This window comes from Ovis canadensis, chromosome 9 (assembly GCF_042477335.2).
Source record: "Ovis canadensis isolate MfBH-ARS-UI-01 breed Bighorn chromosome 9, ARS-UI_OviCan_v2, whole genome shotgun sequence".
Taxonomy (NCBI): Eukaryota; Metazoa; Chordata; class Mammalia; order Artiodactyla; family Bovidae; genus Ovis; species Ovis canadensis.
The window spans coordinates 87,803,970-87,819,370 of NC_091253.1; the positions used below are offsets into that span (position 1 = coordinate 87,803,970).

The following is a 15,401-nucleotide window of genomic DNA, read 5'->3' on the forward strand; positions in this document are numbered from 1 at the left end:
AGAGATAAAGTCACAACAATGAGATACTAGATGTTAGGAATTCAACATATATTTTATGGGGGACAAAACTCAACCAAGAAGTTTTCCTTCTGCTAGAAGTGAGTTTCAAGAACCATCAGAAGCAGCATTCAAAGAATAATTTGAGAGGGTAAGTCATTTCATAATTATTCTCTTTTATTCCACTATGAGTCATAATAGAATGGCAAATGGCTATTAAACTGGTGTATTTACTAATGTTCAAAGAAATTTATTCAGTTCAGTGGCTCAGTCATATCCGACTCTTTGCGACCCCATGAATTGCAGCACGCCAGTCCTCCCTGATTATAAAAGAAATTAGTCTTGTAATACTGGATAAGCTATTAGTTTAATATATCTGCTTTCTCATAATTCTAACGATATGCATTTTTATAAGGTCATCACCAAGATATTAGCAGGTCTGATTTTGTCAAAATGCACAAATATATATAAAAATTAAGCCAAAATGTTTACTATTCAGTATGTGGAGTGAGACAAAGAGAAGAGGAGAAAGAAGGAGAATGGTATCAGTAATAAGGCTATATAAAATACAGAATAATATTTGAATCGACTTTAAAAGACACTTATTTTTTTGATGACCCAGAGTGATGGGATGGGGAGGAAGGTGGCAGGGGGGTTCAGGATGGGGAACACCTGTACACCCATGGTGGATTCCTGTCAATGTATGGCAAAACCAATATAATATTGTGACGTTTTTTTAAAAAATTAATTAATTAATTTAAAAGAAAGACACTTTTAAAACTGGCTTGTAACTACTAATGCTGGGATAAACAAAGATTTATCAACACTGATCTGTCAAATTCAATAAAATTTTTTAAAGCATTGTTTTAAAAACATAATTTCAAATATTATTCAACATTGACAATCTGAGTAGAAATTATACTAGTGTTTGCTTAGGTCAAATAAACAAGTATTAAACTGTATGCAATTAATAATTTGTACAAACTCAGGAGACCTGAGCTCATACTAAATTATAAAACTGTCAAATATATGTGTTTGCCCTATTCCAACTGGAATGTTAAATGATTAACAAAATGCCTTTTTTAAACAGTCAACAGTGATTTAAAATAAAAATACTACATGTTGAGCAAATGAAGCTCTGAGTGAGAATCTGATTAGAAATTACACGTGATCACTTTAACAGACTCTTCCAATCTGACAGTAAAGTAGTTCTTCACTGTTCAAAAACCTTACATCTGCAACTGATTTCATTCCATCAGCCAAAAAATGCATTTATGCTGCCACCATTACATTTTCAGAAAAGCTTAAATTACAAAACTTGAGAGAACTTCAAAGCAATACTTAATCTAACCATTCTGATCTTGATGGCCTTGTTAAAAATAATTTAGGACACTTAACAGAAAAGAAACCCTTCAACAAAATGGGTAACAATTGTTCTTAAATCACGTTATTTTAAATTTCCTTTCATAAATCAAATGTACCTACCTGGGGGTTTGAGCATTTTATCTCAAGTGACTCTAGGTCAACATGCAGACAGACAACAAATGAATGCCTCATATCAGGTCCTGTAGCAAGCAATTTTGGGGATGTAACAGCTAGTGTAGAGGTACAACCCATGGGTTCCACTAGGCAAAGTGTCACTTGTTTTCCAAAAAGGGTGTATATGCTGAAATGATGCAAGCTGATTGTCCAAGGAAAAGCATCACCTGATAATAGGGACAAAAGGGGTGAGGGAGGCAGACATACAAAAATATAGTTAACTGTCATTTGATATTAAGGTGTCTACTATCAATATTATCTACTATCAAATATTATGTACTATCAATATTTAAAATAGAAAACACTTAATATGGCACCATAAAAAACATACATTGTATCACAGACCAACATGTTAAATAGTTCACATGCTATTGAAGGGTTACTTCTTAATATTTGTATTTATTCCATATACTACTATATCAATAATTGTTACATTATAAAAGAAAAAAAATAGAAATTAAGGAAGGTGATAAAAATATAAACACAAGCCCTTATGGCAGAAAGTGAAGAGGAGCTAAAAAGCCTCTTGATGAAAGTGAAAGAAGAGAGTGAAAAAGTTGGCTTAAAGCTCAACATTCAGAAAACGAAGATCGCGGCATCCGGTCCCATCACTTCATGGGAAATAGATGGGGAAACAGTGGAAACAGTGGCAGACTTTATTTTTGGGGGGCTCCAAAATCACTGCAGATGGTGACTGCAGCCATGAAATTAAAAGATGCTTACTCCTTGGAAGAAAAGTTATGACCAACCTAGACAGCATATTCAAAAGCAGAGACATTACTTTGCCGACTAAGGTCCGTCTAGTCAAGGCTATGGTTTTTCCTGTGGTCATGTATGGCTGTGAGAGTTGGACTGTGAAGAAGGCTGAGTGCCGAAGAATTGATGCTTTTGAACTGTGGTGTTGGAGAAGACTCTTGAGGGTCCCTTGGACTGCAAGGAGATCCAACCAGTCCATTCTGAAGGAGATCAGCCCTGGGATTTCTTTGGAAGGAATGATGCTAAAGCTGAAACTCCAGTACTTTGGCCACCTCATGCGAAGAGTTGACTCATTGGAAAAGACTCTGATGCTGGGAGAGATTGGGGGCAGGAGGAGAAGGGGATGACCCAGGATGAGATGGCTGGATGGCATCACAGACTCGATGGAAGCGAGTCTGAGTGAACTCCGGGAGATGGAGATGGACAGGGAGGACTGGCATGCTGAGATTCACGGGGTCGCAAAGAGTGGGACATGACTGAGCGACTGAACTGAACTGAACTGAAGTGAAGTTCTAACTTTGTATTCCCTTACTGGTTTACTAGTGGGTTGCACAGTGTAACTCCTGGGATGTATGTACCTTGGAGACCATAAAAACGTGTTAAATTAAGAAAATGGACTAAACGTGGCCCATGATCTGACTGCAGAATAATAAAAAATAAATAAATAAACAATTTACTATGGTCTGTTGGAATGTCTGCATCAGAATCATGCAGATGCTGATATAAAATATAGATTCCTGGTTTCCACTTCAGACCTACTGAATCAGAAGTCTCTGCAGGTTAAAACTCAGGATGCATATTTACATCTTCAGTTGAATACCCTTACATATGTATAAAAGGATATATACATACATGTATATATACATGTATATATATGTATATCTATATACACACACGTATATACTTGATTTTAAAAAATAAGTACTCATACATTTCAAGGTTAAGAGCAATATTTTGTTGTTTTAAATTTTTCTCTTAAAAATTTATCAGAGAAAAGAACTGTCAGTATAAATTAATGAGACAAAACCATCGTTTTTACAATTGTGGCTACCAGTAAAGTGCTTCATGAAATAGAATTTAAAAGTGTACTTGTATTATAATATTTATATACATTGGTCCCATCACTTCATGGGAAATAGATGGGGAAACAATGGGAAGAGTGTCAGACATTTTTTTGGGCTCCAAAATCACTGCAGATGGTGACTGCAGCCATGAAATTAAAAGATGCTTACTCCTTGGAAGAAAACTTGTGACCAACCTAGACAGCATATTCAAAAGCAGAGACATTACTTTGCCTACAAAGGTCGGTCTAGTCAAGGCTATGGTTTTTCCAGTGGTCATGTATGGATGTGAGAGTTGGACTGTGAAGAAAGCTGAGACCTGAAGAATTGATGCTTTTGAACTGTGGTGTTGCAGAAGACTCTTGAGGGTCCCTTGGACTGCAGGGAGATCCAACCAGTCCATTCTGAAGGAGGTCAGCCCTGGGATTTCTTTGGAAGGAACAATGCTAAAGCTGAAACTCCAGTACTTTGCCCACATCATGCGAGGAGTTGACTCATTGGAAAAGACTCTGATGCTGGGAGGGATTGGGGGCAGGGAAGGGGACAACAGAAGATGAGATGGCTGGATGGCATCACTGACTCGATGGACGTGAGTCTGAGTGAACTCCGGGAGCTGGTGATAGACAGGGAGGCCTGGTGTGCTGCGATTCATGGGGTCGCAAAGATTTGGACACGACTGAGCGACTGAACTGAACTGAGTACTAGGATGGCAATTTGATGGAAAATATGTTCATATGACTGTCTTTTTGACTCTGAAAAACTTGTTAGTATGTTGTTGTTGTTGAGTTGCTAAGTTGTAACTCTTTGTGACCCCATGAACTGTAGCCTCCCAGGCTCCTCTATCCTTCACTATCTCCTGGAGCTTGCTGAAACTCATGTCCACTGAGTCAGTGAGTCTATTTAACCATCTCATCCTCTGCTGCCTGCTTCTGCTCCTGCTCTCAATCTTCCCCATAATCAGGGTATTTTCCAATGAGTCAGGTGGCATCAGGTGGCCAAAGCATTAGAGTTTCCATTTCATCATCAATCCTTCCAACGAATATTCAGGATTGATTTCTTTCAGGATTGACTGGTTTGATCTCCTTGCTGTTGGAGGAACTCAAAGAGTCTTCTCCAGTACCACAGTTCAAAAGCACCAATTCTTTGGCACTCAGCCTTCTTTATGCTCCAACTTTCATATCCGTACATGACTACTGAAAAAACCACAGCTTTGACTACATGGATGTTTGTCAGCAAAGTGATGTCTCTCCTTTTAGTCATAGCTTTCCTTCCAAGGAGTAAGTGTCTTTTAATTTCATTGCTGTAGTCACCATTTGCAGTGATACTGGGGCCCAAGAAAATAAAGTCTGTCACTGTTTCCACATTTTCCCCTAATTGACATGAAGTGATGTGACAAGATATCATGATCTTAGTTTTTTGAAAGCTGAGTTTTAAGTCAGCTTTTTCACTCTCCTCTTCCACTCTCATCAAGAGAATCTTTAGTTCCTCTTCACTTTCTGCCATTAGAGTGGTATCATGTACCTATCTGAGGCTGTTGATATTCCTGGCTATCTAGATTCCAGCTTGTGCTCCATCCAACCTGGCATTTCCCATGATGTACTCCGTATACAAGTTAAATAAGCAGGGTGATAGTATACAGCCTTGATGTACTTCTTTCTCAATTCTGAACTCATCTGTTGTTCCATGTCCAGTTCTAACTGTTGCTTCTTGACCTGCATACAGGTTTCTTAGGAGACAGGTAAGGTGAGCTGGTATTTTCATCTCTTTAAGAATTCTCCACAGTTTGTTGTGATACACACAGTCAAAGGCTTTAGCATAGTTAAGCAAGACTTGTCAACAGAGATAGGATAATATAGACTTTAAGTATCTGGATTGTTTCAAAACAAATTTATCTTCTAATTAGAGAGGTACTAGTACCTCACTGAAAATAACTTAGAAAATATATAAAGGAAAAAAAATAAAAACCAGCCATAATTCACCTTCCATCTTGCCACTCCCAGGAATATACACTATTACCATTGTTCTATTTCCTTTTTTTCCTCCCTTATAGTGTTGGCCATGCGTACAGAGAGTTGAAACTAGGATCACACTGTACTTTTAGGTTCATATTATTCTTTTGGTAAGGAAAAAGAAAAGATTAAATGAATAACTAAGTAGATCATGTTCTAGATATATATATTAAAAATATAAATATGCATTTGAATTGTGAATGGTGATATTGAAGGGGTACTACAAGATAGATTCTCGTAGGTTTGAACATTCAAAATGTCTTAATCAAGAAGCTAATAATATTAAACCTGGAAACTTTGAAGTTGAGACTTGAATAATAATATAATTGTAGCTACACAGCAGTCCACAATAATTTGACTGGAAACGATGAAAACTGCATAATAATGTGTGGTTAGCACTGTGGTACTCCGCCTCTCTTAAGACTTAAAATATTTTGCCCTCAAGAAGAATGACCAACTTTAAATCATCTGTAACTAATTCTGAAATTGCTTAAAAATCTACACAAGTTTCCATGCTGTTTACAAAATAAACGCTTTGCCAAATTTGTCTTAAAATATTTTGGAATTATTTCAGGCTACATATTTTAAAATTGGTAGAGAGCTATATATAGTCTTTCAAATTTCATGTTATCCAAGAAATGCTAAATGATGATTATGCTGGATTAAAAAAACACCACATTTAAACTCATGAAACTGAAAAAAAGGATTCCAAATGACACTGGTACTATCTTAGATATGTGTCTGCTTCTTCTTTGGAATCGGACCATAAGTTGAAATTTGGTATATCATTCTCTAAGTTTTAAACAGAGCCTTTTAATGTAATACTTTACATTCATTTATTTGGCAAGCAGATAATCTATTTTAAAAAGCACATTTTACCTATAAGATCTTAATGTGTAATGACAAACATTCTCACAATTAATCACTATGAAAAAATTACCAAAACTTAACACATCATTATTGCACAAATATTCCTTTTAAACACAGACACACAAAATAAATAAATAAAAGCACCTCATCTATTTACAACACTGGCAATATACTGTATGAGGAGTTGTTAGAATATGACAGACCATGATAGACCAGGACCATATACTATTCTGAGGCTTTCCAGATTATTTCAGAAAAACTATTTATTGCTGGCAGAATTCAGAAAATGTCTAACAAACTGTCTAAAGAACAAGAAAAAGAAAGAAGGCTGAAAATTCCATTTCTGTGAGAATTTGTAAAACGTCTATATTATCAACAGAGAAAAGACTAGTGACAAATTAATTCTCAGAAAAATGATAAGTCAAATACTGAACTACTTCGTACAAAATAATGTAAAAGAGAGTGAATATGACAAAGCTTTAGGAGAAAATTAATAAATAAAATTCAATGTAAGACTATGTGATACATGTCAACAACTGGGAAGGGGGACTTGATTACATAATAGTAACTTAAAACTAAGTGAAATTATAAAAATTACATGGTATGGATTTCTTACATAGTATCACACATTGCTGATTTTGCACAACACAAAGCATAAAATAAAGGACCGATTTGGATAACTGTGTGGATCACAATAAACTGTGGAAAATTCTGAGAGAGATGGGAATACCAGACCACCTGACCTGCCTCTTGAAAAATCTGTATGCAGGTCAGGAAGCAACAGTTAGAACTGGACATGGAACAACAGAATGGTTCCAAACACGAAAAGGAGTACGTCAAGGCTGTATATTGTCACCCTGCTTATTTAACTTCTATGCAGAGTACATCATGAGAAACCCTGGGCTGGAGGAAGCACAAGCTGGAATCAAGATTCTCAGGAGAAATATCAATAACCTCAGATATGCAGATGACATCACCCTTATGGCAGAAAGTGAAGAGGAACTAAAAAGCCTCTTGATGAAAGTGAAAGAGGAGAGTGAAAAAGTTGGCTTAAAGCTCAACATTCAGAAAACAAAGATCATGGCATCCGGTCCCATCACTTCATGGGAAATAGATGGGGAAACAGTGGAAACAGTGGCAGACTTTATTTTGGGGGGCTCCAAAATCACAGCAGATGGTGACTGCAGCCATGAAATTAAAAGATGCTTACTCCTTGGAAGAAAAGTTATGACCAACCTAGACAGCATATTCAAAAGCAGAGACATTACTTTGCCGACTAAGGTCCGTCTGGTCAAGGCTATGGTTTTTCCAGTAGTCATGTATGGATGTGAGAGTTGGACTGTGAAGAAAGCTGAACGCCAAAGAATTGATGCTTTTGAACTGTGGTGTTAGAGAAGACTCTCGAGAGTCCCTTGGACTGCAAGCAGATCCAACTAGTCCATTCTAAAGGAGATCAACCCTGGAATTTCTTTGGAAGGAATGATGCTAATGCTGAAGCTCCAGTACTTTGGCCACCTCATGCGAGGAGTTGACTCACTGGAAAAGACTTTGATGCTGGGAGGGACTGGAGGCATGAGGAGAAGGGGACGACCCAGGATGAGATGGCTGGATGGTATCACTGACTCGATGAACGTGAATCTGAGTGAACTCTGGGAATTGGTAATGGACAGGGAGGCCTGGTGTGCTGCGATTCATGGAGTCGCAAAGATTTGGACACGACTGAGTGACTGAACTGAACTGAACTTGGATAACAAAAGAAAGCACTATCTAGAGCAAAACAAAAAGAAGAAGAAAAACCTACATATGTACATTTCGACAATCTTATTATCAATGTTGGCATCACCAAACAGTGACTAGTTATACAGACGAAAAAGTGTATATACTTTGTGCCTAGGTAAATAATCTTATAAATATCAATATGGAAAATGAAGAAAGTTGGTTAATATTTGAGACACTCTCTCAGTTTTCTTTCCTCTCATAACCTTCATCAAGTATCTTTAGAAACAAAAACAACAAGAGGAGTGCCTTCCTCTACTCCTTATGTCTTTTCCCCATGTCCAACAATACAGTATGACTGAGGTAGATTTTTATTTCAAATATGATTAGTGGAATCAGGAATATCTTATTGCTAATTGCAAAGGTTAACAATTTGGAAATGGATACACTGTTTTCTACAAATATAAATAAGCCAGAACTGCTGACACTTTTTCCCCAAATCACTTAGCATTAAATTGATTTAAAGACAGTTGAGATAAAAGACTTTCTTTAATTCTACACGATGTTAATTTAAACATTGGGAATGTCTGAGTAATGAAGGCATTTAAAAAATAGAAAACCTAATCAATTCTCCTGGCAGAAGGGAACTGCTGAAATGCCTGGAAGAAAAGGAAATAAAAATGGGCAATGTATAATTTTATTTGCTCTGTAACCAAATTTCTACATTTAGAAGAAAATATTGCTTTCTATTAGAAAATGTGAAATGTATTGCATGTATAAACTAATGCAAGTTAAAAATATAAAATTTATATTTAAAACCTCATGATTAACTAAATAGACATTTCTCCAAAAAAGACATACGGATGGCTAACAAACACATGAAAAGATGCTCAACATCACTCATTATTAGAGAAACGCAAATCAAAACCACAATGAGGTACCACTTCACACCAGTCAGAATGTCTGCGATCCAAAAGTCTACAAGCAATAAATGCTGGAGAGGGTGTGGAGAAAAGGGAACCCTCCTACACTGTTGGTGGGAATGCAAACTAGTACAGCCACTATGGAGAACAGTGTGAAGATTCCTTAAAAAATTGCAAATAGAACTGCCTTATGACCCAGCAATCCCACTGCTGGGCATACACACCGAGGAAACCAGAATGGAAAGAGACACGTGTACCCCAATGTTCATCGCAGCACTGTTTATAATAGCCAGGACATGGAAGCAACCTAGATGTCCATCAGCAGATGAATGGATAAGAAAGCTGTGGTACATATACACAATGGAGTATTACTCAGCCATTAAAAAGAATACATTTGAATCAGTTCTGATGAGATGGATGAAACTGGAGCCGATTATACAGAGTGAAGTAAGCCAGAAAGAAAAACACCAATACAGTATACTAACACATATATATGGAATTTAGAAAGATGGCAATGATGACCCTGTATGCAAGACAGCAAAAGAGACACAGATGTGTAGAGCGGACTTCTGGACTCAGAAGGAGAGGGAGAGGGTGGATGATTTGGGAGAATGGCATTGAAACATGTATACTATCATGTAAGAAACAAATCACCAGTCTATGTCCCATGCAGGATACAGCATGCTTCGGGCTGGTGCACGGGAATGACCCAGAGAGGTTATGGGGAGGGAGGTGGGAGGGGGGTTCATGTTTGGGAACGCATGTACACCCGGGGTGGATTCATGTCAATGTATGGCAAAACCAATACAGTATTGTAAAGTAAAATAAAGTAAAAATAAAAATTTTTTTTAAAAAAAGAAAAGAAAAAAATACCTCATGATTATTAAATAATGAAAAAATAGATAATTCATTTCAAATTTGATAGATATTTTCTTTACATCTAGAAACCCAAGCATTCAATGCTAAGTACTATTCATTTCTGAAAATTATTACTGATTTAATAAGTTAACCATCAACATTACATTACTAAAGACATATAATACTTGTTATTTTTTAAGTCTTTAAAACCTAAGATTGCAATTATAAACAATGCAAAACCAGAACAATTATTACTTTTAAAAAACTAAAACAATCTCATAGCTTCACACTGTCCTTCCAGCAATTAATATATTAGTAACTACTTAATAGTTTAAAAAGAAATGTCAAAATTATAGCAATGTTCTGTTTATTTAAGGTCATATGGTCAACTAACAAGATATACCCTCAGTTTATATAGGTTGTCAAGAGATATTACAATTCTCTGTATTTTCTAAAGCGATTTACCACTAACTAATGGCAAGCCTCACCTCACTTATTACTATACAAAGACAACTACATAATTAAGGAAGCATTATCATAAAATATTTCTTTGGTCTCAACACTCAGTGATATATGGATTATAACTTAAAAATAAATATAGGGTATTATTTTCTATGGTTAGCTGGTTGTTTTCTATGTTAGCTTTTTCTTAAATAACTGAATAGTCAATTATCCTTTATTAAGCTATTTAATTGAATATGTATTTTACCAACACTGTACTCTCAAACTTAAGACATGCTTAAGACATGATTCATTTTTCAAAACATTTTCAGATACATACATTATATTTACAACAATAATGAAAATACTTAAAAGATTTACAACAGACATTCTAAATAGTGAATACATTTATCATTTTCCTTAACACAACACATAGTACACAGTCATTTTAGTCAATTTGAGCTGAAACTAGTACCTTCCGAAGACTTCTACAAAAGAACTGTTTGCTGCTATTAGATGAAAACCGAGACTGACTAATATATAAAAGATTTGCTATGTTAACTCTCCTAATAAATAAGTATTTGTTAGGGACAAATGATACACATGTGTGTGTTCATTTTACATTACTGACTTAACAGTAGCCATATCAATCTACTTAAGTTGATAAACTGGTTTCTTGAGTGCAACAGAACATGATAATACTACCTGCAATTCTTCCTGCACAGAAGAATGAGCTGGATTTCGCACCAGAGACTTCAGTAAGAATGAGCGCTCTAACTACCCCTTCTTGTTTAGAGGAGAAATTCTAATTCCTAAATCCTTTCCTGTTTCCGCGTGAAGCACTAAGCCAACCCATGCCGTTTCCGTTCACAGGAGTTGAGAGGACTACTTCACTATAGTAAAAGAATGAACTTAGTGACAAAAGGAAAGACGAGACTAATGAGTAAAGTAATGGGAAAAAAGTATTTTGTAAAAATATAAAAAGTAAAGCCTTGATAAATTTCACTCCTTTTATTATTTAGTATTACTATTTAAATACTTTTTTTGAAAGGTAGAAGTTCATGGATGACATACTCTCTCAGTTCAAACAACTATTCCAAATTCTAAACGAAGAGTCTGAATCAATGAATTTGTGAAGAATCTCAAAATGAAGGGAACAGTACGGAGGAAAACCTGAGCCGTGCAGTTCATGTTTCTCCATAACTTGGCACCTCAAATACAGCTCCATTCTCTGGAGCTCAGGTGAACCCCTTTAAAAGCATGCTAAAGCTGACAGGTGTGATCAGGGACTTAGCTATGAATTAATGAATAGAGCAATGTTTGGTACTGAAAATAGCTGTTACTCTCTAACACAATATTCCATAATGTTTTCACTGCCAGCTGACGGACAATCTAGGTCAAATAGATACCTAAGGATATAAAAAAGAAACAAAGAAGTCAGATATTTGAAAATCTTATAGACTTGTAAACCATCAGTGAAAAGGTGATAGGTTAAGTATAGATCTAGATGAGAATATCTAGTAAAGCTATACATGTGAAGAACAAAGTATATAGAGAAAAGAACCCACAAAAGAGATTTTTAAAAAGCATCAATTATTCACAGAAAATGAATCAAGGCAAGTGGTTATTCCAAAAGTCAAGAAAGAATTTCAAAAACGAATCAAAGAATATCAAGGGTTAAAAATCTTTCATTGGATTTCCATGTAACAGGTTTATTCTGTTAACTAAGCTGAAAGAAATGTTAGAATTTTTATATGACAAGCATTTAAGTAAGAAACATCATTTCTGAAGCAAGTTACTTAAAAACATAGTGCATAGGATATAGTATGCACTCAATAAATATTTACTTTATGAAGGAAGGAGGGAAAGAAGTTAGGAAAGAAAGGAGAAAGGGAGGGAGGGATGGATGGACAGAAATGGATAAAAAATGGGTTGGTCCTAAGCAATGAGAGCAGACTAAAGACTTATTTCAGGTAAGGTAGATTCACTTGTTAAACAAGTTATTTACTGAAATAAATATGTACTAGATGTTATTCTGGAGAAGGAAATGGCAACCCACTCCAGTACTCTTGCCTAGAGAATCCTGTGGACAGAGGAGCCTGGTGGGCTGCTGTCCATGGGGTCGCACAGAGTCGGACACGACTGAAGTGACTTAGCATGCATGTGTGCATTGGAGAAGGAAATGGCAACCCACTCTAGTATTCTTGCCTGGAGAAACCCAGGGACAGAGAAGCCTGGTTGGCTGCTGTCTATGGGGTCGCACGGAGTCAGACATGACTGAAGTGACTTAGCAGCAGCAGCAGCAGCAGCTGTTATTCAGGAGACCCAGGTTCGATCCCTGGGTCAGGTAGATCCCCTGGAGAAGGGACAGGCTACCCACTCCAGTATTCTTGGGCTTCCCTTATGGCTCAGCTGGTAAAGAATCTGCCTGCAATGCAGGAGACCTGAGTTTGATCCCTGGGTTGGGAAGCTCCCCTGGAGAAGGGAAAGGCTACCCACTCCTATATTCTGGCCTGGAGAATTCCAGGGACTATATAGTCCATGGAGTCACAAAGAGTCAGACATGGCTAAGCAACTTTAAATGTAAAAATAGACATTATTCAAGGACCTAGGGAGAGAGCAGTGAACAATATAGCCTCACTATTCTCATGGAGCTTGCATTCTAGCTGTGGAAAGAATAATAAACTAATATCTTAATGAAATACAGTATTTTAATAGTTGTAGATGTTCTGCAAACAATTAAGCAGGATAATAGAATGGAGTGCTGCCACTTTAAGATAGGATAGTCCAGAAAAGCCACTCAGAAAAAAATGACATTCCATAGAGACAAAAGGCATGAAGTTACTTAGAAAAAAATATATTCTACAAGGTGAATACTAAGTATAAAGGTCCTGCATCAGGAACCTGTTTGGATGGGAAGTGGTAAATGCTTTCATTAACGTAATGAAGAGTCTATATGCTGGGTAGGGGAAATAATCAGATAACCTTGAGAAAACCATGAAAGTGAAAGTGTTAGGCACTCAGTCTTGTCGGACTCTCTGTGACCCCATAGACTGTAGCCCGCCAGGCTCCTCTGTCCATGTAATTCTCCAGGCAAGAATACTGGAGTGGGTTGCCTTCTCCTTCTCCAGGGGATCTTCCCAATCCAGGGATTAAGCCCAGGTCTCTGGCACTGCAGGCAGATTCTTTAACATCTGAGCCAGGAGGGAAACTGGTCTCTAACAGCTTTTATAGGGAGTGGAAAGGCATTAAAGGAATCAGTAAAAGTTTACAAAGTTATCAATGAGGGCTAGAAGTCATTAAAAAAAAAAATACACACTGTCAAGGACTTCAGTAAAGAAGCTTAAATGTCAAACAGTTGGAACAATCCAAGGCTACATTCCTTCCAAGAAACTGAGAATCCACAGCATCCAAAATACATGAACAACTCAAGTAACTCTATCATAAAAACAATCTAATTTTAAAAAATGGGCAGAGGACCTGCATAGACATTTTTCCAACGGAGACATACAGATGGCCAACAGACACAGGAAAAGATGCTCAACAAAACTAACCATCAGGGAAACGCAAATCAAAAGTACAACGAGATGATATCTCACACCTGTCAGAACGGCTATTATCAAAAAGACAATATATAACAAGTACTGGGGAGGATGCAGACAAAAGGGAACCCTTTGTGCACTGTTGATGAGAATGTAAATTGGTACAAACACTACGGAAAATAGTATGAAAGCTCCTCAAAAAATTAAAAACAGAACCACCACACAGTTTAGCTATTCCACTTCAGGGTATTGATCCAATGAAAACAACAAGACCACTAGAAAAAGATATGTGTACCCCAATGTTCAGAGGAGCATTATTCACAATATCCAACATATAGAAGAAAGCTTAGGTCTATCAATAGATGAATTAAAAAATGTGGTATTTGAGGAGGATATCAAACACGATGGAAGAGTAAAGGACACTGAACTCACATTCCCCAACAAACATCAAAAATACATCTACAAGCGGAGCAGCTCTCACTGAAAACAAACTGGAGACTGGCAAAAAAAAAAGCAGTTAATCACATAGGACAATGAAAATAAAACTATACTACTGGGTTACGACACATAGAGACATAATATTTGTATGAACAGAAAGGAAGAGAGAACAGAACTATGTTCAAATAATTATTTTATAATTTAGCAGAATTAAGTTAAAATATATCTGAGGTTGAGTGTCATAAATTCAAATGCACAAAATAATTCTTAGATCCATCATTATTTAATACATAGTAAAAAAAAATCAATGGTGGAAATGAAATGGTATACTATACCCATTTAAAACAAAGATGGTATAAAAAACAAACAGAGGAACAAAAATACAAAAGAAACAATTAACAAATAGCAAACGACCAATTTAATTAAAATACATCATTACATGAAATATTGATGATCAAATCATCCTACTTAAAAATAAGAGATTATCAGACTACACAAAAAAATCAAAACCTAACTAAATTCTATTTAAAAGGAAAACACACTGCATTCAAAAATTAAAAGTTTTTCTACTAAAAAAATTGTTCACCGATTCTACATGGCTTCACTGGTGAATTCCATCAAATATTTAAATAAATGATGCCAATCCTCCACAAAGGAAATATATTTCAGAAATATAGGTAGAGAAACAACTTCCCAACTAATTCTATGAGAGCAGTATTAGTGAAGTGTCTAACTCTTTTTGACCCCATGGACTGTAGCCCACCAGGCTCCTCCATCCATGGGATTTTCCAGGCAAGAATACTGGAGTGGGTTGCCATTCCCTTCTCCAGGGGATCTTCCCAACCCAGGGATCGAACCTGGGTCTTCTGCATTGTAGGCAGATGCTTTACCGTCTCTCAACTGGTAAAAAAAATCCGCCTGCAGTGCGGAAGACCTGGGTTCAATCCCTGGATTGGGAAAATCCCCTGGAGAAGGGAAAGGCCATCCACTCCAGTATTCAGGCCTGGAGAACTCCATGGACTGTATAGTCCATGGGGTCGCAAAGAGTCAGAAACAACTGAGTGACTTTCACTTCACTGTGTGTCAATGAGACCAGTATTACCCCATACAAAAACCAAAGACACTGACAGAAAACTGTAGACTAGAATCCTTTGTGAATATAGATCAAAAAAATTAAAAGGCAGACTATGTTTGCCATCGTATGAAGAGATGACACACCATAGCCACATGTTCTATATCCCCAAATACAAG

General features: G+C 36.6%; 1 protein-coding gene across 5 annotated transcripts in view; it reads right to left on the reverse strand.

The window, feature by feature from the left end:
• The window catches only part of VPS13B (vacuolar protein sorting 13 homolog B), a 787,290-nt gene that overhangs the window by 392,449 nt on the left and 379,440 nt on the right, over nt 1-15,401 (reverse strand). For all 5 annotated transcript variants that reach the window (XM_069600522.1, XM_069600521.1, XM_069600524.1 and 2 more), the window contains exon 24: nt 1,483-1,703. In XM_069600522.1, the coding sequence (XP_069456623.1) occupies nt 1,483-1,703 (221 nt within the window). The remainder of the gene's footprint in view (nt 1-1,482; nt 1,704-15,401) is intronic.